This window comes from Tursiops truncatus, chromosome 4 (assembly GCF_011762595.2).
Source record: "Tursiops truncatus isolate mTurTru1 chromosome 4, mTurTru1.mat.Y, whole genome shotgun sequence".
Lineage (NCBI taxonomy): Eukaryota > Metazoa > Chordata > Mammalia > Artiodactyla > Delphinidae > Tursiops > Tursiops truncatus.
In genome coordinates, this window is record NC_047037.1 from 37,598,347 (window position 1) to 37,623,835 (window position 25,489).

At 44.1% G+C, this 25,489-nt stretch overlaps 2 protein-coding genes across 7 annotated transcripts in view; one reads left to right on the forward strand and one right to left on the reverse strand.

Annotated features, from left to right (window-relative positions):
- Positions 1–5,351: 5,351 nt before the first annotated feature.
- On the reverse strand, positions 5,352–15,908 carry SHOX2 (SHOX homeobox 2). Of its 2 annotated transcripts, none has more exons than XM_033855408.2 (5): positions 15,055–15,908; positions 11,924–12,132; positions 9,516–9,573; positions 9,111–9,199; positions 5,352–7,528 (listed from the first exon to the last, which is right to left on the reverse strand). In XM_033855408.2, exons 1-5 carry the CDS (start codon positions 15,407–15,409, stop codon positions 7,271–7,273), a joined length of 969 nt encoding a protein of 322 aa, XP_033711299.1. In that variant the 5' UTR covers positions 15,410–15,908; the 3' UTR covers positions 5,352–7,270. The 2 variants fall into 2 exon arrangements, with proteins under 2 accessions (XP_033711299.1, XP_033711298.1); XM_033855407.2 differs by having other exon boundaries at positions 5,352–7,564.
- Positions 15,909–19,582: 3,674 nt separating this feature from the next.
- The window catches only part of RSRC1 (arginine and serine rich coiled-coil 1), a 454,479-nt gene continuing 448,572 nt past the window's right edge, over positions 19,583–25,489 (forward strand). For 4 of the 5 annotated variants that reach the window (XM_073803842.1, XM_019946253.3, XM_019946251.3 and 1 more), the window contains exon 1: positions 19,608–19,745. The gene's annotated coding sequence lies outside the window, so the exon portion shown is untranslated. Of the gene's footprint in view, positions 19,746–25,489 lie in introns of all 5 variants that reach the window. The other variant, XM_073803843.1, reaches the window with a different exon arrangement.

Consider the following 25,489-nt stretch of genomic DNA (forward strand, 5'->3'; position numbering starts at 1 on the left):
ATAATCAATATTCACACTGAGGATGTGAAATAAATATGCACACCACCTCCTACTATTTTACAACACTGTCTCTAGTCACACAGACAAGTAAATTCAAGACCCTCTCTATGTAACAATAATTTGAAAGACAAATAATAAAAGTAGAGAAGAGAAGTGCATTTGTGGACACACTGTATGCCAGCCACTTTGCACGTCTTATCTTATTTGATCCCCACAACCTGCAAGGTGTGTGTTTCAGGACACTAAGAGGACCCAGGCTCTAGGAAGCTAAGAAATTACCTGAAACTTCACATACAATTAATAGGTGATATAGTTGAGATTTGAATTCAGGAAAATCTGCCTCTAAAGATTAGTCATATACTCAACCTACTTTATTAGTGACAGGTAGCTGTCTCTCTAGCAAAATCCTTATTGGTTATTAAAAATAAAAGTGCTAGTATTCAGAAAAAGATTAGTCATATACTGCGACATCACACTGACTCTCAAATTAAGATGTGTAAAAAGTGTTCTGAGTTCTTAATAGATATGTGAAATATAAGCCAAGACTTCGCCATAAATCTAAATAAATAAATAAATCTAAATTTAGCCACTGGAAAGAAGTCCCTCTTCATTATATCTGTAAGTAGGACTCAACTGTTCATTTTACATGTCCTTACAATAGTAATCAAACATTTCTTCTTTTGTATTATATGTGTTTTCAAACTGCTATTAAAGATCGTTGGTCAGCAGCCCTTGTGTCTTTTAGCATTTCACTGCTAACGCTCTACAAACTTGGCCAGCCAAAGAAAACGCAGATGGTCCTGTGGAACACAAACCACGGCAACATATGGTATGCATTTATTCCAACAAAGTGTGCTTCTTAACCTCTGGGTGTCGCTCCACCATTTCTTTATAAGGCTACTCATTTCTAAGGAAGGTTCAGTTTCCAAAAAGAGGGTAACAGGCCTCACATGTGTTGTATGGCCACTCAGACGCATATAATGTGTCTGAACGCCTTTAAGCAAGTGCATTTAGCACATGCTCCCTAACACTATCATATGTATTTATGAACTATCTCCCCCAAGATGGTAAGCCCCTTGAGGGCAAGTGCCATGCTTGATATCTCACCTTATTAGCCGCACATGGCAGAGTAACAATACCATCTGTCATGTATATGGCACTGTGCATTCTCTAAATTGCTCTTATAGATAAGCCCCTAACTGCACTGTGACATTTGCCACATCGTCCAGATGAGGCTCACAGAGGCTAAGCAATTAGCTGGAATCACAAACTAGTAAGTAATGCTTTCCTCTAGCCCACAACAGAGAAGTAGTTATTCCCTGTCTTGCATACTTTGTTATTTTCTTCTTCTAAGGTTTTTATTATAAGGACTAATGCCTATTGGCCTTTGCATTAAAATAAATATCATATAGTGGTAGTATACATAAGTGCAAGCCACTGTTCTTAGGGCTTTACAAATATTAATTTATTTAATCCTCCTAGCATCCCCACAAAATAGATGCTGTTTTTATCTGCATTTTACAGATGAAGAAACTGAGGCACAGAGAGATGAACTAATCCAAAATCACAGGACTGGTAAATGGCAGCAGTGAGGTTTGAATCCAGGAAGTCTGGCTCCAGAGTCCATGCCCTTAACTTACTCTGCTCTGTTCTGCCTGAATAAGAATCTACAAAGATCTTTACTCAGGACATGTGAGCCTTTGTTCAACAAGGGGGAAAAAGGTGTGTTTACTCCTTCCTATGTGATTTATTTGATTATATTCTAAAACCTTTCTTCATGCCAATAGAACTCCACGTAAGTACTATACTAAATTTTCCTGTACTGAAGGCATATGCGATGGTTACCTTGATTGACACATAAAATACCCAAAACAAAATACCCCCAAGACTTGAGGATATTTTGTTTTGTGAATTAGAGACATGAAAGGATTACCTAGGTATCAGAAGTGTTATAAGCTCACATCTGTAAGTCTTTCTTGGAGATTTTCATATTTCTTATACAAGAATGTTCCCTGTCTGAAATATTTCAGTGTTCACTCTGTATCTGAGCTTGAAAATTATCTAATCCTTTTTAACTGTTAATTTTCAACTACTTTTTCTTCACACATGCTTTCAATAAAATGTTTAACACTTTTTATGTTTTTATTCCAGTCGTCTTGAAAACATGCTAGTAAACATGCAAGCATATTGTAAAGGTTTAAAATTCATGGTGTGTATACATATATCAACAGGAGCTATGAATTATGTATATCTCAAGCCTATATAAATTAGATTTTGAAGAACAAGCATCACAGTACTCAGGCAGGTCATAATAAGAGATTCCATGTGAAATGTAAAAACTACCTTGAATAAATTATCCATAAGTTAACGCTCTCATTAGAATGACATATTTATTATTTCTGGTTCTGTGACATTCCTTTAATGCACTTTGACTAACTGTTCTAACAGCATGTTAAGAAACCATTGCAGGCCTTTTTCCCCCCTTGGAATTAGCAGACTTTATTTACATTTGAACTAAAATAATTTAAAATAATATAACAGTGAAAACAATCACCCATTTCCCAATGTAGAATACCATTTTCTTCTGCCCAGAAACATTTAATTGAAGCAGGATATAACTTTAGTAATTATTTTTGCACGGAATGACTCTAGAATTAATAGTCAATTGTAAGACTGTTTAAAAGTTGGGAGACTGACAATCAAAACAATCTTAAATGCTTTTTTTGTGTGATGAAAAGGAGTGATCCTTTAATTCCCTCACACACATTAAACTGATTTCACAGACTTTCTGTACTGGTGTTTAACATAGTCAAGTGCTTGAGGTTACATAAAATAAACAATCTTGAGATCTTATTGCAAATGTTTGCAATTTATGATGTAAACTGATTTGTGAAAAAATAACAGGATCCCATGTCACTGAAGCCAAAAAGGCATTTTTCAGAAATCAAAATAGTTCCGAAATTTGAGCATTGCATTATGCTAAAGTATTACCATCTGAGGATCTAAAAAGTTACAAATCTGGGGGAAAACTCAAAATAGATATTTATCAGTTCAGCTTCAAGCTAAGGCCTCCGATCTCAATGGGCCTCCTGCATAATAGGGTCTTTAACACTAATGATGTTTTGAGTAAGCTCTTTTAATTCAGTTTTCCCCAGGGATTTTATAGCTTGGGAAGGCTTTGCACACCCTGAAAGATTTGGGGGAACAACTGGGGGAAATTTAAATTATTTATTGCGATTATTGAGTTTGGACCAAAACAACATGCATGTTGGGGCATATTTGAATCTAAAGTGAAGCTTTCCTCTGACCACTTCTCAGAGTGGCTCTGGAAACTCGGGTTTTGGAATCTCTTGTTCACACACCCAAGCGCCTGCCCGGGTGGCCGTGGCACTCCGGGAAAGCGGGCTCTGCTCGGGCGCCTCTGGGAGGCTGGACCCCCGAGGACCGGCCCGATGGGAAAGGAAAGGCGGCCTTGGTCCTCGCTGAGTCTCAGGAGAGCGGACTCGGGAGGAGGCGAGGACGCCGCGGGCGGCCCTGACGCCGGTCTCACCGACCGCGCCTGGCTCAGGTACGGCCGACGGGGCTGAGAAACTGGCCTTCCTTCTTCTCGCCCTGCCGGGCTGCGTCCGCGGGCTCCTCTGCCATCCGCGCTCCCGCCAGGACCCCATCCCCGCGGGCTCCGCGCCCAGCCCAGCCGGCTCCGGCGGCCGGTAACGTTCCAGCCGACGTAGGCCGCGCTGCCGCGCCCCTTCCCTGGTGCCTGGCGCCCGGCCGGCCTCGGCCCGGACGCAACGCCTCCTTTGACCTCAGGCTCCCTGAGCTCAGCTGCGGGGACAGGCTGGGCTCCGCGTCGGTCGCGCCCTTGGCTGGGCCCCGGACGGAACTGCCAACCCCCGGCCCCAAGTTCTCCCGTGACCTGCGACCTCCCTCGGGGTGTCCGGGGAAACGTCCGAGTCTGCGCCGGGGGCTGGATTAGGGTTGGGGCTTGGAGCCTGCACGTTCGGACCCAGGACCCCGGCGCCGACGGGAGCCAGCCGGAGGCCACCGGCCCAGGCAGGAGGCGCGGCGCGGCGGCTTCAAAGCGCACCCCGCCCCCAAGCAGATGTTTATTATGAAAACTAGGGACGCTTGTCAAGTAGAAGACCCGCAAGGCCTGAGCTCTGAATACGGCCCAAGTCCTGTTCTGTGGTCTTTGAAGACTAAAAGATGAAAATAAACATATCACCCACGTCTACGCGGAGGAACAGCTTTGAGTGCGAGCTCAACCCGGGAGAGGGCCGGGTTGGGGAGGAGAGAGCAAGGCCCGAGGATACGGGGCTTTGTCGCAAGGAGGGTCTCCTCTACGCATCCTCCGCCCCCTAGGGGGCCCCAGGGGACACTCGGGACACCCTCAATTTTGGCGGAGGGTGTCCCCTATCCCAAGAGTCCGAGAGGGAAGGGAAGGGAAGGTCAGGTTCTGTCCCGGGTCTTTACGGTCTGTACCTACCCGCAAACAGACAGAGCCTTCGGGCTTAGTAGGCAGTATTTCTTCCGGGAGAGGGGACGGGAGGAGGAGGGAGGGAGGGGCTCCTCGGTCTCCGGAGGATGGCTAAGACCCGGCTTTTCCTAAACACGATCCTAGCTTCTACCTTTCCCTAAATTTAACGAACGAAAAATCTGTTTGGGCCAAAGCGCTAAATTGAAATGGGAGGCGGGGGACCCGCTCTCCCCGGCACCCCCACCGGGCTTCGCGGCTCTTATCTTACTCCCAAACCGCCACCGACTCCGGGGAGGGTCGGCGACCTGGAACCAAGTCTCTGTCTTGCCACAGTTAACCCAGGTGGATTTCGCATCGCGTGATCACGCTTTCTTCCTCCCCAAAATGTTTCCCAAATGAACTTCAAGGGCGAAAGTGCAGCAGAATGAAGAACCAGAGTCCGTCTTGGGGAAGGGGGTTATTCTATGTTATTCTACATGTTATCTGTTCCTTTATTGATTTGGTGTAAAATCAATCCGGTTTCTGTGCTGGGTGGATAAAATGGGGCGGGCGGGGGGCATTTTCTCTCTGGGCTTCCGAGAGCCACAGAGCCACCATTCTCACGGTCCGGTCCCTTGATTGCCGCACATAGGAGAAGAGGCAAGCGCTTTTACAAGCTGGTATAGTCGAGAGAGAGAGACAGAGAGAGAGCGAGAGAGAGAGACAGAGACAGAGAGAGAGAGAGAGAAAGAGAGACAGAGAGAGAGACAGAGAGAGAGAGAATGAGAGAGAGAGAGAGAGAGAGAGAGAGAGAGAGACATTCATCAAAAAGGAAGAAAGACAGACTATCCCGGATAGTTTAATAGTAACAGGAACAAAGATGACGCGAACCCCATCAAATGAAACAATACTATTTTGATTCAATTGATCGCAAAGTGTCTTCAATTAATAACTTGGCACTTATTTAAAAGGTTTAACAGAGGTGAGACCGAAATATTTTGTACCGACAACACGTCATGAAATAACAGAATCTTCTTTTGTTTAAAATAACTTAATACACTAGAAAAAATATGGCAAATATAAATAATTTTGTTTTCATGGAGAACAAATAGTTACAAAGCTCAACCGCATACCAAAGTTCAGCTAAAAGAGCTTTTCCTCGTTCTTGTATAAGGGATTAAAAAAAAAAAACCCAAAAAGTAAGGAGGCTTTTTTTAGAGAATTGGGATACAGATTGCTTAGTCCAGGGTATCCCAGTTTAAATAGCTACATGAATTGAGACAAACAAAAATATTACTTGAATATACACCCTTGTGAGATAAAATGCAAATGTTGAAAGTCAACTATCAGTTCACACGTTATAGCCAAAATAAACTTTGTTCGTGTTTATCAACATATTTTACACAAACTTAGTGCCTGTATCTATCTGGGTGTTGTTTAAAGTGAGTGTGATGGGACAGAGAGGGGGAAATAAAGCACGGTCCTCAAATAGGACTTTAGGAAATCTGCAAGAGGGAATACAAGAAAAGGGGGAGGAGAGGGGACTTAACACTGAGCGCCCACTATGTATCAGGCACCACGTGAGGCGCTGTACCTTCACCGTTCCATTTATCTTTTCTTTTTCCTTTTCTCACATTTTCTACCTGCCTCTGTTGTCTTGGGACAATCAGAGTGTAACTTTTTTGCCCTTCAGACTTTTTTCTTTTGTCCCCCAGCATTAAAGACGGGACAAAAATAAATATAGATAGAAATATATATATATCAATTTCCAGATGCTTTGGGTATTGTTTTTATACTGAAAATGAAAATGGAGTTAAGTGCATGTAAGTAAAGCGGGGGAGGGGGGAGACACCATCAATGGAATACAAGTAACATGCAAACCGGAATTTACTGTCAGCAGTCTGGACAGTTCTGCCATAATAATTTTCTCAGAGAAATCATCGTCTGTGGTATCATTTTTGTATTAATATTTTTTCTCTCCTCGTTTTTATACTGTCTTCCCTCTTCTTGCTCTTCCATACTGGTGGTTTTTAACTCAAAGCACCTGATTCAACGTAAAAGGAGGCCCGCCTCTCTTATCAAATTTCTTGTATTAAAGTGAACTTCGCAGAAAAAGGTCAGTTTCAAAACCTGTGAACTTCCCAGCTGCGTACATTTTTTTCATCTTAATTCTTTAAATAAGTATACCTCTTCCTTCTGTTTTGCCTTCTTAGCCCATTTTAAAAAACATACACTTTAAGTTGGTAACTCCCCCCCCACCGCCGCCCCAATTCTCTCGAGATTCGTCCAAGTTCTTTTTCCATATTATTTAATGTACAAAATACTTCAAAATTTTTTTCTTTTTTGTTCCTTGGTTCTCTCTCCGATTTCAGCTTCTGACGAATAGCAATAAGTTCCCTTTCTCTGTTTATCTCTGGTTTGTCTTTTCTACTTTTTTTCCCCTCATTTTTTATTAACAGGATTTTTATTTCTACGCAAGAGTCCATCGTCGCAGTTCTGCCGTGAGCCACACACTCCGCTGTCCCAGCACTCCCTTGTCCAGTCTCTCTCCAGACCTCCCAAACCCAGCCCTACAAAGCCAAATTCTGGGCCCTTGGGTAGGTGAATGGTCAGAAGCCACGGAACTGGTGCCCTTCTTGGGATCCCAGGTCACGCCCTCCGAGTCCGGGATGCGGAATGGGGCAAGGGGCAATCAGCGGGCGGAAAGAGGCTCGGCTCCCGAGGTCCGGACAGGTAACGGAGAAGCAGCGGGGCTCGGAGGGCGTGCAGGCTGCGCGCCGCGCTGCAGGCGCGACGTTGGCGCTGGCGTTGGCGTCACAGACCCAGGGCGGCCGCGTGCTTTTTGGCTTTCAGTCTGAGATCCGCGATGCTGGAGTTCTTGCTGGTAGTCTTGGCGGCAGCCGCGGCGGCCACGACGGAGGCGGCAGAAGCTGAGTCCGCGGCCAGCGTGGCGAGCGGCAGTCCGAAGGGAGGCGCGGGGAACATCATGTAGGGCGCGTGCGCGGCCAGGTGCGGGTGCAGGTGGTGGTGCGCGTGCGCCACGGCGCTGTCCAGCTGCAGCTGCGCCTGAACCTGAAAGGACAAGGGCGTCACGTTGCAATGACTATCCTAGGGTGACAACAGAATAGAAACAGAGCATTAACGGCGTCCAGCTTAGCTCGGGTAAGGCTGGGGCAGGGGACGGGAAAGGGGCATTTGGCTGACCTTATCAGTCTGTTACTGAATCTGGGGCGCCACAGGGATATTCCAGTGACCCTGAGTCTCTGCAACTAGCTCAGTGTGGCCTATCCCCTTGAGTCCCAGGGACTCCCGTCTGCAGGAATTGTGGCCGCCCCCTCGGGAGCTGGGTCGGTCAGAAGGCGACATTACTATTGTGCTAATACATCACCCTCCTGAAAATAACAATGTATATTGGACAGACGACGGGATGAGGGTCATTACCCTCCTCTTTTGATGCTGTCGTACACATTTTACCCTGCTACTAAAACACTGAAGTACCATTAAGCAAATTACAAAACTTTTAAAATGTCACCTAGGGAAGTTGTTGCATCTTCATCACAACTGGCACAATTGTTAGTACTTCTAACATTTACTGCTATTAAAATTACCTTGGGATCTTGTTAAAATGTGGATTCTGATTCAGAAGGTCTAGTGTAGGGCCAGAGATTCTGCATTTCTAACAATCTCCCAGCTGATGCTGATGCTGCAGACTAGGAGATCACCTTCTGAGTAGTGAGGGTCTCCTTTTAAGATTCCCCTCTCTCTCCAGTCATTCTCTCTTGCTTCAGAAGCCTAGCATCAGGATACCAGAATCCAGTGGTGCCAGGAGAGCTAAGATCTGCCTAATACTAACCCTCAATACACAGGTGCAGCCAGGTGTCTCCCCCGACCAGGACACTGGCATCTCAGAGTTAATTCATGACTTCACAGTCCTACGGAGCAGGGGGCCTGGCCATGGGGAAGGTCAGGCACTGGTTGGGAAAGGATTGCACCCTTAGGCTTGGAGAATGGGGAGTTCAGAGCACTGGGATTTCCCAGGATTAAATCATTGCTGCAGGCTGTACTTTAAAAATATAGTCTTAAAGGTTTCTGTATGGCTAAGAAATGGATTGCAGCCGCAAGGTGTCCCTGGGAAGACCAGTGCTTCCCTCTCTACTAGATATGAAGCTTTGCAGCTTTAAAAAATCAAGTCTGAGCTGGGAGTGTATTTATTTATTTATTTGTTTGTTTGTTCGTTTATCTTCGGTCAGAGACATTTAATGTGAATAAGAGATAGAAAACACCTAGAAAAATATTTAGAGAGTTGCCTTAGAAACACCTTAGGACTAACCTCTGTACTGGATCTGACAAAATCTTACTCAGAAGGCTTTTCCTTCCTCTCCCCAAGTGCAATCTTTAGTTCATTTTTAAAGGACCCGTTGCTGCCCTCAGGCCTCTGTGGGTTTCCCATGAGGACAGAAAGGACTAGGCATGTAGGCCCCTGACACTGTATAGGTTTTTAAAGGGGAGTAGGCCCACTATATCATCTGAAAATTTATCCTCTACCTGTATAGACACCTATATGGGGGCTCAGAGACAGGGGATGTTCAACAATTCAAGCAAATATCCAGGTCTTTTCACAGTTAAAAACAGGTTGAAACTGGGCTGTACTTGCCTGCTGAAATGGCATCCTTAAAGCACCTACATTGACGTACGGTGCTACTCTACAAGCTTCAAATTGGCTGGCAGCCCCTATGAGGACGCCTGCAAAAAACGGGGGAACAAAACACAATAAAGTGAGATTAACATGTCCAGCATTGTTTTCCAAGGTTCCAAATGGAACCAAGATAGAACTACTTCCTTTGGAATTGTACATTTATCTTCCTAAACTGCTGCTAAAATGAAAAGCAATGTAATTTACTCCCAAACTTTAGGACTCTCATTAACTGCCTTCGGAGCAGATTTTTAAATAAGGACCATAGTTATCTTTGACAAGGTTCTTTTCTGTCTTCATAATAACAACATCCCCTAATACTCTTCTTACTTAGAGTATCAAATGTTCTTTGTCTGAGAAGCATACCTTTATGCAGTTGATTTTCTTGTTTTCTACATTTAGCTCTTCGATTTTGAAACCAAACCTACAAAGTGGAGGAAAAAATAAAACCTAGATGTTATGACTCAGAGTAATGTTATAGGCAAGGATTGGGAGATATAGCAAGCAATCTTTGAATTATATACAAGAATCTTAATTTCCAAAGTTAAAAACATAAATAAATGACATAAATAGAAAGATTTCATATACTTTTGCGAGATAAGTTGTTTCTTGATAAATTACTGTAGTCCTGGTTTCATGTTTCCACAGTTAGAATCCCCAAGGCTTAAAACTCGCCCTGATACCTGATACTAAAGTGATAATGGGTTTAGATGTTTGCCCAGTAAGACCTGAGAAGAAAATGCTCATTAATAGCCTGTAATATTAATTAGTTTCATCTTCAAGAAAAACCAAACACCAAAGCAAATAGTGACTGTTTTTTGTTTTTTTTTTCCTGGGGGTGGGGGGGGGATAAGAGTGGGGGAAGAGGTAATTAGTGTCATAAAAGCCTCACTACAAAGAAGTTTAGAATTTCTCTGTCCCTCTGTGCGGCAGAGTGTAACATGGTAGCAGAATAATTGTGCCATTATCATGATAATCTAATTTGCTTCTATAGAAAAAGCCACTGAGTACAGTTAGGGTAGTAGAGAAGTGTCCAGAAGATAGATCAAAATTTAAATAAAGTACGAAAAAATAAATACCAGCAATGAAGTTCACTTATTATGAGAAAAAAAGAAGAACATTCTGTGAAATGGGAGTGGGGTATGAATCAAGTAACTGCTGGATACTATCTTCTCCCAGATATTACCTTCTTAGATAAACTTGCCAACTTTTAGAGGCAGTATGGCAGATTTTAAGAAATTCAAATAAAGCTTGCTTTTATACTCCAATAATATAGCATTATGTTCCAATAACACAGCATATTGACTGATTCATAAATTAATGTTAAAAACATGAAAGTAAAATATTGCTTCAGAGCTTTCTTCTTGTTTTTGAAAGCAAGTGTCACAGTCAATGGAAATCTTCAAAAATTCCCCTGCCATTTAGTGTAGTAGAAGGGTAGATTTCATGCCAAGGTTGCATCCTTTGTGTACCTCACATGGCCTGAGGCTTTTGCCTCTTTTTTCCCCTAGAAGAGTTGGAGCTGATACACTAATGCTCACAACTGTAATAATTATCATCATGTCTTTAAGGGGTTGCTAAGCCTCTAGAGATCTCAGTGCGCAGAGCAAAGTAGGAGAGGCTTAAAAAGGAAGGCTCTGCTGTTGATGCTGTGATGACCAAGGCAGCCTATTATTACTTTTCCCCTTTAAAGTGACTGCTCTGTTTTTGTCCTGATCCTATTACAAGATGCGGGGAAGCCCCATAAGAATTGCATAGTTCGCTGCAGATGGTGGTCTCTAGCCCAGAGACCTAGGGAGTATCTGTTACAGTGATACTTTGTAACAGCTGCAGATGTTCAGGCCTAAAACTGCTCCATGTGTTCAAACAAATAATGACTATCATTTTCTCCTATTTTATTATTTGAGTGGAAATACAACCTGAAACATTTAAATTCGTTTTCCATAAAACTAAAAGGATATGTATGCATGTATGTATGTAATTTTTTTCCCCTTAAGCGCTCCTGAAGCCTACTTTTCCCATTACATTCACCGCCACAACCGGTAAAGAAAATCTGTTCCAATGCTAACTCCATTTAGTGTGGCACTTGCTGGGGTCAGATTTTGGAAATGTCAATATTAAGATATGTGGATTGTTTTAAAATCAAGTTTCTGTAGGTTCAGGTTCACTTCCCTGGTTACGTGAGAGAACAAAGAGTGACCAAACGCATTTATTTCTCTGCTATTTCACACACAGTTTGAGATCAACCGCTAACGGCAGACTGTAAATTTGTGCACTTAACAGTTGCTAATTTTCTTTATAGTCTGTACATCTATAAACCTAATTGGCATATCCGCTTGGCAAACCTAGATCCCAGAGCAGACCCTCAAGGAAACCCAACTCCGCCGAACAAAATATTCGTTGTAACTTTTAAGGCATCCAGAAGATAAAACGTTTTCTGTGGGATTTTTTTAAGGCTTATAAAAGTAGGCCCATTAGGATTAAACCACATTAAAGGCATCGAGAGGCGAGGGTCGGGGGTGTGGTTTATAGAAACTCTGGGAGCAAGCCCAGCACAGCTTTCTTCTGCTGGGAACATATGTTGGGATGGGGCGGGGCGGCGGGGGGAGCACGGGAAGGCTTTAAGACCAAGATCTACTTTGGAAAATGAGACCTCTAGCAGAGACGTCGCTTCCCTTCTCACCTCACTCCAGACATTTGGACCCACACCCTCGTCGTGTGTACCCCAGGCATGCCCCTCCTCTGCTCCCCGCGACCTCCTCACAGGCGGGTACCTGCACTCGGGCCTCGGACAGCCCCAGCCGTTGGCTCAGTTCTTCACGCATAAAGGCGTCCGGGTAGTGAGTCTCGTCAAAAAGCCTCTCCAGCTCGTTGAGTTGTTCCAGGGTGAAATTGGTCCGACTTCGCCTCTGCTTGATTTTGGTCTGGCCTTCGTCCTCCATCCCTTTCGCATCCTCTTTGCGATCCTTCGGCTCCGGGGACACTGGAGGGGGCACCACGAACAGGACCGCACACGTACGTCCACGCGCGCACACAGCACACACACACACACACACACACACACACACACACACACACACACACACACGAGACAAAAACAACACAGCAAATGCCATTACCAGATCTGTCTCCAGAAGGATGGAGGATCCTGCCCCCTCCCGGAGTTCCTGTCCAGTTCCTCACCCGGCTGCGAGGAAGAGGATCCTGGAGACGCGAAAAGATCAACTCTGGGCGGCCGCCCGCGGGCAAGGTGGGCATTCACCCACGCATCCCTTTTGCAACTGTGGCCTCAGCTCACCTCCTCACTATTCAGCCCACAGTCCCCTGCCCTCCCCTGAGAACACCAAATCAATTCCACTAACCCTCTCTTGCATTCACTCTCTCCCACTCGCGCACAAAAATCAAAAGAGCCGCACCGGGCGGGTCACAGAACGAGATGCTGGCAGGAGAGCGCAGCGAGGCCACGGACTGGCCTCTTACACCGGCCATTCCCAGAGTGCTGGGCCGTTGTCAGGCCAGCAGTGGCCGCCGCCGGCTCTCTTGTCTCTCTCAAACTTGCTGGTCTAATTTGGGAACAATTGGGCTGAAGGGTCACAGCCGGAGGACAAGACCCCGGGGCCGCATGGCGGGAGCCACTTTCCCGGGCGCTCTCTGCGGACCCAGGGCTTGGACCAAATCCCGCGGACGGCCCACGGACAGTCAGGCAGTCCCTGTCCCCCCTGCCGAATCCCAGTTGCCTGAGCAGAGGCGCCCACGCCATGTTGGCGGCCTGGAGGGCTCGCTGCCCACACCCGGCCGGAAGGCCAGAGGTGGAAAACCAGCTTCGGGGAGCCAGCGAAACAGACCGCTGTTCTCTTTCGCTCCTTTCTCCCTCCCCATTGGAAAGGCAGACGCGACCCTGAACGCTTAAACCCACAGAGATCAACAGGTTCAAGCGGAACATTCGGGATCCTCGGTTTCTATTGGTTGCTCAAAGCCTTTTCATGCATCCAGCAGCTCGGATGTTTAATAAAATATGCATTTTTCTGCTCTAGGTTTGCACACATCCGTTGCCACTTTCCTGTCCTTCCTTCTCCTCCCTTTAAAAACAGGAGCTCCACGAGTGTGAGCATACAGGGACACTAGAGGGATGTGGAGATATATATATATATATATTTAGGCCAAGGCATCGTGATCAGGGGAGCCAGGATCAACATAAGCTGCCCTCTGGAACCTTCAACCTCTGCGCCTGAGTTGGAGACTTGGGTTTTTAAGGTGCAAAAGCTGAGTTTGGATAATCGAGGCTGTTTGCAGTTCTTCCCAGCCCAGAATCCCGATCAGCATGGGTGTTAAAAATCATTTCCAGAAGAGCCGGCCTGCAGACAAATTAATATTTGCCCTGAGCTTGGAAATCAACAATCCCAGGACTTCGTTTGCCCACGGTTCAGACCCTAACTTCGTAGGGGGTGCCTGCTGGTGTACCCAGGGCCTCAAGCTGGGGACTCAGGCCCCGGAGGGTGCACTGGACCGCCTGACAGTTATGCTACCACTTTCCAAATTTAGGAGTACTTGGTACCCCGTCTGAGAGAAGAACCTCTAGAACTCAGCCTAGCTTGGCATTCTAGTTACCATGATCTTAAGTGTTTCCCGCATATCTACTTCTCAAAGTTTATGTTGTGGACGTTTGTCTTTCCTTAGGGAAGAAGTGGATACATTATAGCACAAACTGAAGCCAAGTTAATAGGAAAATATTTCCACAGATATTGCAATGAAATTTAAATATGAAAACACATCTTTCAGATTCTGCCTTTGGCTTTGTTTATTTCATGCCATCCACAGTGGAAGCTTCTCAAACTTTTGGGGCTTCAAAGAGAAAGATGTCCACATTTACAGTTGATTAACAGACTTAATATAATCCCTATTTTGCCCCCAAATTTCCACTTATTGGCCTAAACAAGAACAGACTGTTATAAACGACTTAATTGCTTGCTTAAATATGTGATTCTAAGCATGCCACATATTTCCTTAATTGGAAAAATATGGCAGCACACCAGTTACTGCAGGCACCAAGTGCCAAATTAATTTTATTGTTGAACTCCTTTGAATTGGTACAGGACGCTCCACCATTTAGAAAAAGGCTTTTCCTAACACTTTCCTGGCACCAAAGGATTATCCCACCACAAAATCAGAGTACTGGATGATGCGACGCAGTAAAATTTCGAAAAACAAACAAACAAACAAAAAAGGAGCCTAACGCATCTCCCGAAAGAAACAGGTCACAGCCTGAACCTTAGCCTGCCTTGGTCTCATTCTACCTTCACAGCTCTAAGAAAATGGGAAGTTTGGGGCCCTAAATTCCAGGCAGCCAGGGTCTTCGCGGAGTTAGCGGCGGCACGAAATCCGGGGCGACTCCAGGGTGAAATACCAATCAATCTCTCTGTCTCTGTATCTCTGTCCCCTTTCTCTCTTTTTCTTTTTTTCCCTCGGGCCTAGGAAAGGGGCTCCCGCAAACTCGGCGCTAGATGCTAACTGTAATCCCGCCGCCTGGCCCAGCTAGTGCCAGCACCCCCTTTCGCAGCCCGGCCCAGCGAACTTCCCCATCCGCCTGCGGGCCGTCTGGGCTGCGGGCCCATCCTCCCGTTGGTGAAAATGCGTTTCGGTGGAATGGGAGTAGCGGGAGCATCTGAGAAGGGCGCGCGCAAACCCCACACGCCCTCCCCCCCCCGCACACACATTCGGACCCCACCCACGACCGTGCACACCATCGGACTCCCACCCCTCCATCCTCACTCCAGCTTCCAAAGCTGGGGTCCAAGAGCCCTCTCCGCGTCCCGCCCCCCTCCCCGCTGGGCCTTGGTGTCCTCTCCCGCCCGAAAGGAGTCAGGAAGGCGGGAAGGGGAACCGCGGCCGGGGGTCAGGCCGTTACCCTCGGTGAGCCGCGGGCTGCCCGGCTCCCTGCTTCTCTCGGCGGCGCCCATGTCCAGCTCCCGGACGGGAGAGCGCGCTCCTCCAGCTCCTCCGCCCGCTCCTCCTCCTCCTGCACCTCCTCCACCTCCTCCGCCTCCGCCTCCGCCTCCGCCTCCTCCGCCGCCGCCGCCTCCGCCGGCCGCCCGGACTGCGGGACTGCTGCGGTCGTCACGGCCCGGCTCCACGCAGCCGGTCGGCTCCTTGGCCCCGCGCAGCGGTCCGCTCTCCAGCACCTCCCGGTACGTGATAGCCTCCTTCTTCTCCTTCACTTTCTGGTCAAAAGACTTCGAGACGAACGCCGTAAGTTCTTCCATCGCCGCCAATGCCCGTCAACCCCGCGCTCAACGTCTCCCAGCCGAGTCCAGCTCTTTTTTTCCTTCTTCTTTTTTTACTGCTCCAGCCCCCCCAATAATAACACATCAATGGGACAGGGGTGGGGGAGGAGTGGGAGGAGGAGGAAGAAGAAGAAGAAGAAAAAGAAGAGAAGAAAGAAGAAAGAGGAGGAGAAGTAGAAGGAGAAAAAGAAGTAAGAAGAGGAGGAGGTGAAGGAGGAGGAGGAAGAAGAGGAAGAGGGAAGGGGCGGGGGCCGCGGGAGGGAAATGGGAACTGATGCTTCCCTGCCGGAGCGCGCTTGTTCAATGTTAAGATCTTTGACAATTCTTCCTGCGGAGAGTTCAGATCTGATAGCAACGCAGCGCTTGAAGTCTCACTATTTATACTTCGCAAAGGCGGCCCCTTGTTCTGAGTAAATTACCTCCCCTTCGCAACTCGGAGGGAGACCCTTCCCGGGAAGCACCCGCGCCACTACCTGGGGGTGGGGGAGTGGGGGTTGGGAGGTGGGGGTGATAGGGAGAGAGGGAGGGAGGGAGGGAGGGGGAGGAGGAGGGAGAGAGAGAGAGAGGGAGAGAGTGAGAGAGAAAGAGAGAGAGAAAGAGAGAGAGAAAGAGAGAGAGAAAGAGAGAGAGAAAGAGAGAGAGAGAGAGGGAGAGAGAGAGAGAGAGAGAGAGAGATTGAGATTGATTAAGGCTGGAGTACAGGGGCTGGAGTGTGAGTGAGGACAGCGAAGGGGGACCAGAGGGAGTGGGAAGAAGAGGCAGACAGTACAGGTTTTCAGATACCTCAGCCGCCTGCGCTCTTGGCCATTAATTCAGGATGACAAGAATCCATAATTAATTTAATTAGGCGTGGATTTTGCGTTGGTGTCACGGCTTACTTAAACCCTAGGGAGCTGGACTTATTCCGCCGGGGCGTGGTCAAAAGGAAACTGACAAGTGCGCGACTCCTGGAGTCAATAGGGTATCCCGACTTGGCATCCGACCCTATGTCCTCGCCGGGCGTCAGGGTGCAGCGCAACTGCTCGGCCCCGCATTGCTGCCCGGCAACCCTGCCCTGCATCAGGCGCCCGGGACCCCAGTTCTGTATCCTGACCCGGTATCCCGATCCTACATCCCTACTACCTCGACCCGAAACCTTGTAGCCTGGCATCCTGGCTTCACAACCCTGCCGAGTCAGGGTCCTTTCCAGTTTCTCAGGCGAGCGCAGCTCCTTTCAGGGGCTTCCGGGCCCGCGGCCAGAGCTGAGCCTGGGTCTTCACCAAGCTCCCTGCCCCGGGGAGTTTGTGATTCACCCCATTATTCGCGTCCTGGGGACCGAGCCGACTCCTCTACGGACAAACCCTGCTCGAAGTGGCTGGTTTGTTTAACACATTTCCCGAGCAGCTGTTCCCTGACAGATTCCATTTTAAAGTGTTTCCTTAGCGCTTGGTCAAGGACAGTTTGACTTCGTTCCCTCTTTGAGGTCTCAGGACCCTCACCCTTCTCCCTTACGTTTTGCACCCGGACCCCTCCCACAATGAACTACAGAAACTCTTCTTTAGCATCCCGGGAAATATTCTAATTGATCTCCTAATTTTGAAAAGAAAATGATTGTCCCTCTTTGAGTTTGAAAAAAAATCGATGTTAAGTTTGTGGCCCATCTAATTTATGTACCGTGGATTATTAAAAAAAAAAAAAAAACCTCGCCGGGAGAAAAGCACCCCCCCCCCAGCTACGATTTAAAATATATTCCTGGACTATTTACATCGAAACTGTTATATGGAAGGACACATCTATATTCCCGCGTCATTTGTCCGTATTGTGCAGGACAAAGCTTGCTGTGAGAATTGTGGCCGTATATATACCCCTCACATAAGAATATTTACATATGAAAAAAAATTTACATATGGAAAGTTATATTTACCTGAGTGTGTAAACAAATATACCTCTTCAAGTGTGGCTTTGGGGACATTTTTGAGTAGTCTGAATATTAATGCAGTCTTTCTGATGTTAAAGGTAACTTGTTCGTTTTCTTGGATCTTATACTCTTTGTAAAAATAAAAGCAATTATAGAACTTTGATTCCTATATCTTCCACCCATTGGTTAAGGCATTAACACAAAGTTAACAGATAATTTGAGAAGTTCCATCAAAGCAACTGAAACGTGTAAAAAGAGAACACAGTTACAACTTAATACATTAATGTTTCTAGAATGTATGTAAATAGAAGCTATACGTAACTTTATGTCATACCACACTACTCAGATTAAAATATTCAGTTAGTGAACTTAATGAAGATGGAAATCACACTCTTTAGAACTGTTACTTTGCCTTTTTTCTCTTGAATTCTAAAGTTTTTTTCTTCTTAAAACATTTATTTCATTTATTGCTACTTTTAGGAAAAACAAGATCTTTAAGTTTCCAGTATCAATAGCTTTTAGGTATCAGTAAATTACACGAGTGTTTGCTTTTTATTATACTACAAGAGACTCAAAGTACTCACTTTTCAAAGTTATATGAATTTAGAAACATGATTTTACAGTTAGTCTTGGGTTACTATTTGTGACCACTTTACTCCTGATATTATTAGAGGGGAATAACCATAAAACTTTAATCCTTTATGAAAATCAGTTTTTAAGGTTATTTAGCAGAATGACAAATAATGGGATCAGCTAAATGGATGTGGTGCTCAAATAGCTCTCAAACTGAGGTGTTAAATGTATATTCACAAACAGCTCCAAAAACAGCCACTATTAAAAGTATGGTAAGGGATCAGGAGGCTCACCAGCTACTTTTTTTGCCCTTTCAAGCACATGACTTTTAAGTCTGAACTCAAAATCCATCTACTAAGCTTGAGGGGAAGATGAACACTTTAAAGTTAATTAGGGAAGGCTTGGATACAATAGTTGTATAATTCACACGAAATAGATTTTCTCATAGATTTTTCTGGCGTGTTGCTCTTAGTATATTTACAAATAGTGGCGTTCCTATGAGATGGAGCTAAGAGAGATCTGTAGTATCTAACCACGGATTCCTACTGGCCTAAGGGAAGTTTAGTTTAAAAAAACCCCACCAAACCCAGGTTTTAAAATCATATACTAATAAATGCTCACCAAGTTCTAATGATGTTTCTTTAAATAGCAAATATTTTCCGAGGACAAGACATTTCAAAATGCATTTCTGGTAAAAACAAACAAACGAACAAAAAAATTGAGAGTAAAGTTCAGTTGACAGCCTGCAGACAGATATACAGTTTCCAATAAAATTCAGGACCCCAAAGGTTCATTTCCACCGCCCACTCCCCCACCGGCTCTTGAATTATTTAAAATAAACATGTAGTACTGTAGTTAAGCTTTAAAATGGTTCCTCAAAACAGGTTAGTTAGGGTACAGTCACTTATGAGAAATAAAATTGTGGAGGTGGTTTTCTCCATCTCAAATGTCTGTGGAAAACTGTAGCTTGGGTATACAGCAGTTGTGAACGAGTTGGTTCTCACAGTCGACCCAAACCAAGGCCAACAATTTACCTCCTTATCGATGCTTACTTATAGTAAATAAGAGAAAAATGATGTTCATGCAAGGACATAAAGTCGTATGAGTTACAGGAAATGCTGAATTGCTTTCATTTGTATTGGTTTAAATAACAACAACAAAAACCCCTACACATTTAATTTATTTTCCAGAAGAAACCTCCTTTCCCTGCCTCGGGCAGTTTTCTCCCATTCCGCAACCAACCAGTTACTTTAACGTGAGAAAAAAATTTGCGCCCAACCTGTGCCTTCACCTTCAGGGCAGAAGAAACGCCGACTTTTAATGCATTTTTGCAAATAAATCATTACAATTTAATCACACACGACTCTGACGCTATACAGACACACTCCCATGATTTATTATTGTTGGGCCAGTTTCCTCCTCTCCCAGCGTGAGATAATCGATTTTGCTACGTGTGGTTGTCTATATAACTTCCTATAATGCAGATTGGTTTACTGATTATCTGTGACGATAACGACGGTTACTAAGGCAATAATACTTTTCAGTCCCCACCTTTATTGCTTTTTGGTAACAAGGAACTCAAATAATCAAGCAAGCAAAACCAACACCAAACAAAAAATTGGCGGCGTGACAATCTACTCCCTCGGCACTCCTAACGCCTGGCAGCCTCCATCGATGCACTCGAAAGCTCGGCTGACGCTGCCTGGCGGTGAAACCAGGAAGGCGGTGAGCTTAAACTGAAGTAAGTTCTGTGGACGCCGGCGGCGCCCAGATTTGAAGAAACGTTTCCAGATCTGCGGCGCTTGTAAGTCTACGGGAGGTGTAAGCCCGAAGGCCGGAATCCAGGTGATGCCCGCGTCCGGGGCCTGAGAGGCGGCGCCTGCAGCCGAGGGTTTCCGAGGCCCTACTCCGGCTTGAGGCGGCGCGGGCTTGGCGCAGTCTGTGTACGGGAGGCAGCTGCAGCGGCAGCTGCGGGGGGTGGGGGGTGGTGGGGGTGCTGGCCCGGCGGCGTGCCGAGCGGCGTAGTGCGCAGGCGCCTCGCACCTGGAGGAGTCTGACCTTTGAGGACCAAGCTGGGGCCTTAGGGGGGTGGCAGCTATCGGGTGGTACGTGGTCGCAGGCCTCAGGCTAGGCCCTGAGTCTCGAGGTGGTGAGGGAGAGTTAGCCACCTGTTTTCCGCCTCCGTTCCTCAACACCTCTCGCACCCCTACCCACACCGCCAGTCCCTGATCCTTGATAGCTGCTTTTGGGTTTCTGGGTTCGTCTTGTAAGGGGTGACCGGTGCTTCGTCACTAGCTATAGGTAGGGTGGAGCGTGAGGCAGGCTGCAACCTGGCGTACTCTGTCCCACCCACTCCGTTGTCTCTACTTTAAATCCGCCTCCCCTTCCAACTCCGCCCTCCCTCCCCCGCCCCTCCCCCACCGCCACTTCCTCCTCCCCCTCCCTCACGCTCGCGCGCTGAGAGGAGAGAGAGTGCTGGGTGAAATACACTTTCCTTCCTTAACAAATAAATATACTCGCCTTAAACGCTCATCTGTTTTCTTGACTTAAGGGCTTGTGGCCTTGTGGTCATAGCCCAAGAGCATATGGCTACCCTTAAACTGTTTCCTTTGGTGAGAGGTTATAATGCACTGTTATACATGTTGCCTGCTTTTGATTTTAGGTCATCCTTAATTTCTCTTTTAGAGGTTGTATATCTTTAAATGCACAGTGGAGGCCAATTTCTTTTTCTTTTTTGCATTTTCAGAATTAGCAGTAACTTATTTGTATTTCAACTAACTAGGTACTAGGTAGTTAAATAAATTAAAATGTCTCGTGGTCACAAAAAAGTATTCAAGTTGTCATCTTTGGACTTAACCATAAAAGCTCTAAGTGAAGGAGGTACACAGAGTTTTCAGGTTTAAGGATTGGAGCAGATATGACAGGTGCAACCCTGTGAGGAAACTGGGTATCCTTTGAGAGCCCCGTTAGCCCTGGGGTCTATAAATATTCACTTTATTTGCAGACACAGGAGATTTCCTGCCAAGTGATAGCACTTTATTACTGTATGTTCTTCAATAAGAGGGCTAAAAATGTTTGAAACTGAAAAAGATAAAGGCAGCTGGCACCTGTTAATTGGCCTTACCAACTTGACTAGTCTCAGCAGAGTTGTGTTATGAATTGGAATACTTGTGTAATAAGATTGTTGTATTAGATGTATTAGATGTATTGTATTGTATTAGATAGGTATATTTTCTGCCTTCATTTTCACACCAGTGGGAGGAAATTCGTATGACTGATAATGTTTTTTTAAAAAAGACGCTAGTCTGCATATTTTTAGTTGTGCTGGGAGGAGTGTTTTGATAATTCTGTATCTCTTGAGTTTTGCTTTATTTTGCTCATTAAGCTAGAATTTTACCTTAGTTCTTTTATTGCCTTGGGTGGTTCTCTGCTTGTTTGTGGATTTCTTCCTATGCTAAACGGTGTTAACCCCGTTTTTACTTTTCTCTACCTCTTTGAGGTGGAATTCCCATTGAAATGACTGTTCCTCCCCCCTCCCCTTTGGTCATGTGTCCAAGATCAAAAAGATTATAGTTTGATATACTGTGAATGAGTAGTGGTGAAATAATTATAAACTGTCATGTCCTTTAGGAATCTTTGTTCTCTCTTAACTGCCTGCTTTCTGAAAAAGATAACTGCTTATTCTACCTTTATTGATTACCAGACAAAGGAACTACTTGTGTATGCTTTTAAGCTGTCTTTTGAGTGAACACATTTTGGCTCTACATCTTCAATCGGTCACCTAAACTTTACAGTAAGATGTTTTTGTAAATTGATGTCCTACTGTAGTCATTATGTCATGGCTTCAGTTCTATAGTGGGAGTAGTTGGATATGGTTTGAAACCATGAGACTACAACCAGAAAGTAATAGAGGCTAGAGTGAGAACAGAAAACTGAGAGCCATAGGAGATGTGTCCTTGTATTGCCTTTTCTGCTTACAGATAGATCGAAAAATTGTTAAGTTCTGGGATTCCTAAAAATCTGTGCTCAATTCATCATTTCTCTTATCGGAAAGAGCTATTAATGGGTCTTTCCATGTGTTATACCTTACCAATGGAGTTAAATATAAACAGTTCTTCCTTACTAGGAGTGTGTGATATAGATTGACCACCATGACTTGAATGAGCAAATATATTCAATTATATGTTAGAGACATTATGGAAATCCAGAGGTAAGTATGAATCTAGGGAATTCAGTACTGTCATGGATAGAGAAGACAGTTTGTGGATCTACCTCTGATTTGTTCTTAGTGTTCACTTTCTTTTCTGAATAAATATTTGAAGTTAACTATAATAAAGAAATGCAGTGGCTTTTTGCTTTCTCTTATTGAGATTAATTATACTTCAGCATGATTTTTTGAAATGTAAATGTGTTACTTGAAAAAATATTTATAGATTTATGACAGTGATTTTTTAACTTTTTTCACCCGGTTGCTTTAAGGAAGGATTTTATATCTTCCATTAACTTTTATGAGTTAATGTAACCATTCTTCTAATATGTATGAATTATGTTATTTGAAATTAAAACATAGAAAAAATTTACACCCATCTCTCAATCTCTTTTTTGGTCACCAACAAGGTACATAATTAGATGTATGTCGTTTTCTCTTTTTCCTACTTCTTTATGCCTTCTATAGGGACTTAATAAGCTGGACAAAAATGGAGAATGGAAATGACTGTGGGTACCTTAGAGTAGTGGGTCTCACAGTTTTTAGTTTTAGGATCACTTTAGATTCTTAAAAGTTATTGAGAACCCTATGAACTTAAAAAAAAAATTATTTATTTGTTTATTTACTTTGGCTGCACCAGGTCTTAGTTGTGGCATGCGGGATCTTTAGTTGCGGCATGCATGCGAGCGAGATCTAGTTTCCTGAACAGGGATCCAACCTGGGGCCCCTGCATTGGGAGTGGGGAGTCTTATCCACTGGACCACCAGGGAAGTCCTGAGGACCCTACAAACTTTTATCTACATGGGCTATATCTAGAAATACTGCCTTACTAGTAATTAAGCCAGAAAAATTCGAAATATTTATTAATCCACTTAAAAATAACAATAATAAATCCATTACTTGGTAACATAACATATTTTATATGAAAAATAGCTATATTTTCCAAAACAAAACAAACTTAGTGAGAAAAGTGGCATTATTTTTCATTTTTGCAAATCTCTACTATCTGGCTTAATAGAAGACAGTTGGATTCTTATATCTGCTTCTGCATTCAGTCTATTGTGATGAGTTTTTTGAATGAAGTATATGAAGAAAATCTGGATTCACACAGATATGGTGTTGGAAAAAGTAGTATTTTAATAGCCTTTTCAGATAATTACTTCTTTAATACTACTCCAGAACTTGACAAGTAGTTTCTTAAAGGTTGGTTGCAATGTGTTATTTGAAACTATATCAATGACCTTTTCATGCTTACATTAAAATCTATTGGTCTGGGCTTCCCTGGTGGCACAGTGGTTGAGAGTCCACCTGCCGATGCAGGGGACACGGGTTCATGCCCCGGTCCTGGAAGATCCCACATGCCGCGGAGCGGCTGGGCCTGTGAGCCATGACCGCTGAGCCTGCACGTCCGGAGCCTGTGCTCCGCAAAGGGAGAGGCCACAACAGTGAGAGGCCCACGTACCGCAAAAAAAAAAAAAAAAAAAAAAAAAAAAAATTCTATTGATCTTTCTGGCACTGTGAATGGATTTTTTACTCATATATGATTCTGTGACATCATGCATTGATCTGTTGGAAAATACTGGTTCACTGAGTTATGCATCTCTTCCAGATATTGACACCCTTCATTATATAATATTTAAAAAATTCCCATATGTTAATATCACCATTGATATCATCAGAGGAATCTTTAAGTGCTGAGAAGCTGTCAATCTCATGGTGACAAATACATGTTATCCAACATTTTGATTTTTGCTTGAGAGCTCAGATTTTATCATTGGCAACAAATTGACACTCCTTGAAGTGAAAGACTCCCTTAATTCATTTTTGAGAAAATGTCTGTCAAATACCCAAGTCTGAATAATCATAGTCAGTTCTTTAAAATAAATAGTGTTTCAGGATAAAAGCAGCTAGTTCAACTTGTAATTCAGCTGCACAAATACTTTTCTCAAGGTAACCATCGTTCTTCAGTATGCAGCAGCAGTTATGTGTATTTCCTAATTCATCACACAGAATATTAAGATGTGTTCTCAAGGGTTGAAATTTAATAAAATTAATGACTTTTACTGCTTTATCAAGGACATTCCTAAGTGCAACTGCCTTTTTTTTTTTTTTTTTTAATAAACTGTGTGTTGCAGTGAAGAATTCAATGACTGCTAGTACCATTTGGCCCCATTGCCTTGATTCCCATTAAAGCACCAGCAGTTTTGCCTACCATTGCTTCTACGTTATCAGTGCAAAAGTCAATACAGTGAAAAAGGTAAATCATGTTTTAGTATTATAATAAAAATAGTTTTGACTTGTTGGATCCTCTGAGGTCTTAGGGACCCCCGGGGTCTAGAGAACCACTTTGAGAACTGCTGTTAAACTGGAATGTAAGCTCCTTGAGGGCAAGGATTTTTCTCTCTTGTTCATTTATGTATCCCTTGTACCTGGGCCTGCTTTCATCCTGGAACTTTTTAACCTATCTCAAGTGTTAGACCACTTGTTTTCTGAATCTGGGTCATCTTTGTTCACTCTCTCCTTTTGGTAGAGCACATCCTTCAGTACCTTCCTAAAAAAGGGTGAGTGTGAGGTGTAATTTTGAGCCTTTGCATATCAGAAAATGTCTTTATTTTGATCTCATATTAGATCTATGATTGGGCTGAATATAGATTGTAGTTTGAAAATAATTTTCACTTAGAACTTTGAAGGCAAGTCACCATGGTTTGCTGTGTTGCTCCTGAGAAGCCCTGTGCCTTTTATTGTGATTCCCCATTTTTTTATCTTTAGAAGTTTAGGATCTTCTTTGTATTCCTCATTTCTAAAGTTTTATGAGGTATGTCTGGTATAAGTCTTTAAATTCATTGTCCCAGGGATTTTCAATTCTGGAAATTTTTAAAATTATTCTTTGGATGTTTTTCTTTATCTCTTTTCTATGCTTTGTTTCTTTCTGGAATGCGTATCAATTGGATATTGGACTTCCTGGATTGATCCTCTTTTACCTTCTGTTTTTTATCTTTTTATTTTTTTACTTTTCATGAGTGCTTTGATAGTATCTTCTAAGCCTATTGAATTTCTTAGAAATTATCATTTGTTTAAATTTTAAGCTTTCTCTCCTGTTTATGGATGTTCCTCCTATTCTTGTTTGCTGGATCATCTTCTCATATATTTCTGAGGATATTAACTGATTTTTAAAAAAATTTCTGGCATGTTCCTGGTTTACTATGAGTTGCTTTTTTTTTTTTTTTCTGTTTGGCTTCTGTCTCTCATGATGAAGTCTTTCATCACATGATTGATTTTCCTTTGTTGTATAATTACTAAAAAGTTAACAAAAAAGTTTGTAGAAAGAAAGTTTACTGTGGGGAATTCCCTGGTGGTCCAGTGGTTAGGACTTCTTGCTCTC

Excerpts from the sequence above, each read along its gene's own strand:
- SHOX2 (XM_033855407.2), bottom strand. The coding sequence starts at position 15,409 with ATGGAAGAACTTACGGCGTTCGTCTCGAAGTCTTTTGACCAGAAAGTG. Across the intron at positions 9,200-9,515 it reads AGAAAATCAACTGCATAAAG|GCGTCCTCATAGGGGCTGCC; the intron begins GTATGCTTCTCA and ends CGTTTTTTGCAG. Across the intron at positions 7,565-9,110 it reads TAAGGATGCCATTTCAGCAG|GATAGTCATTGCAACGTGAC; the intron begins GCAAGTACAGCC and ends TTGTCACCCTAG.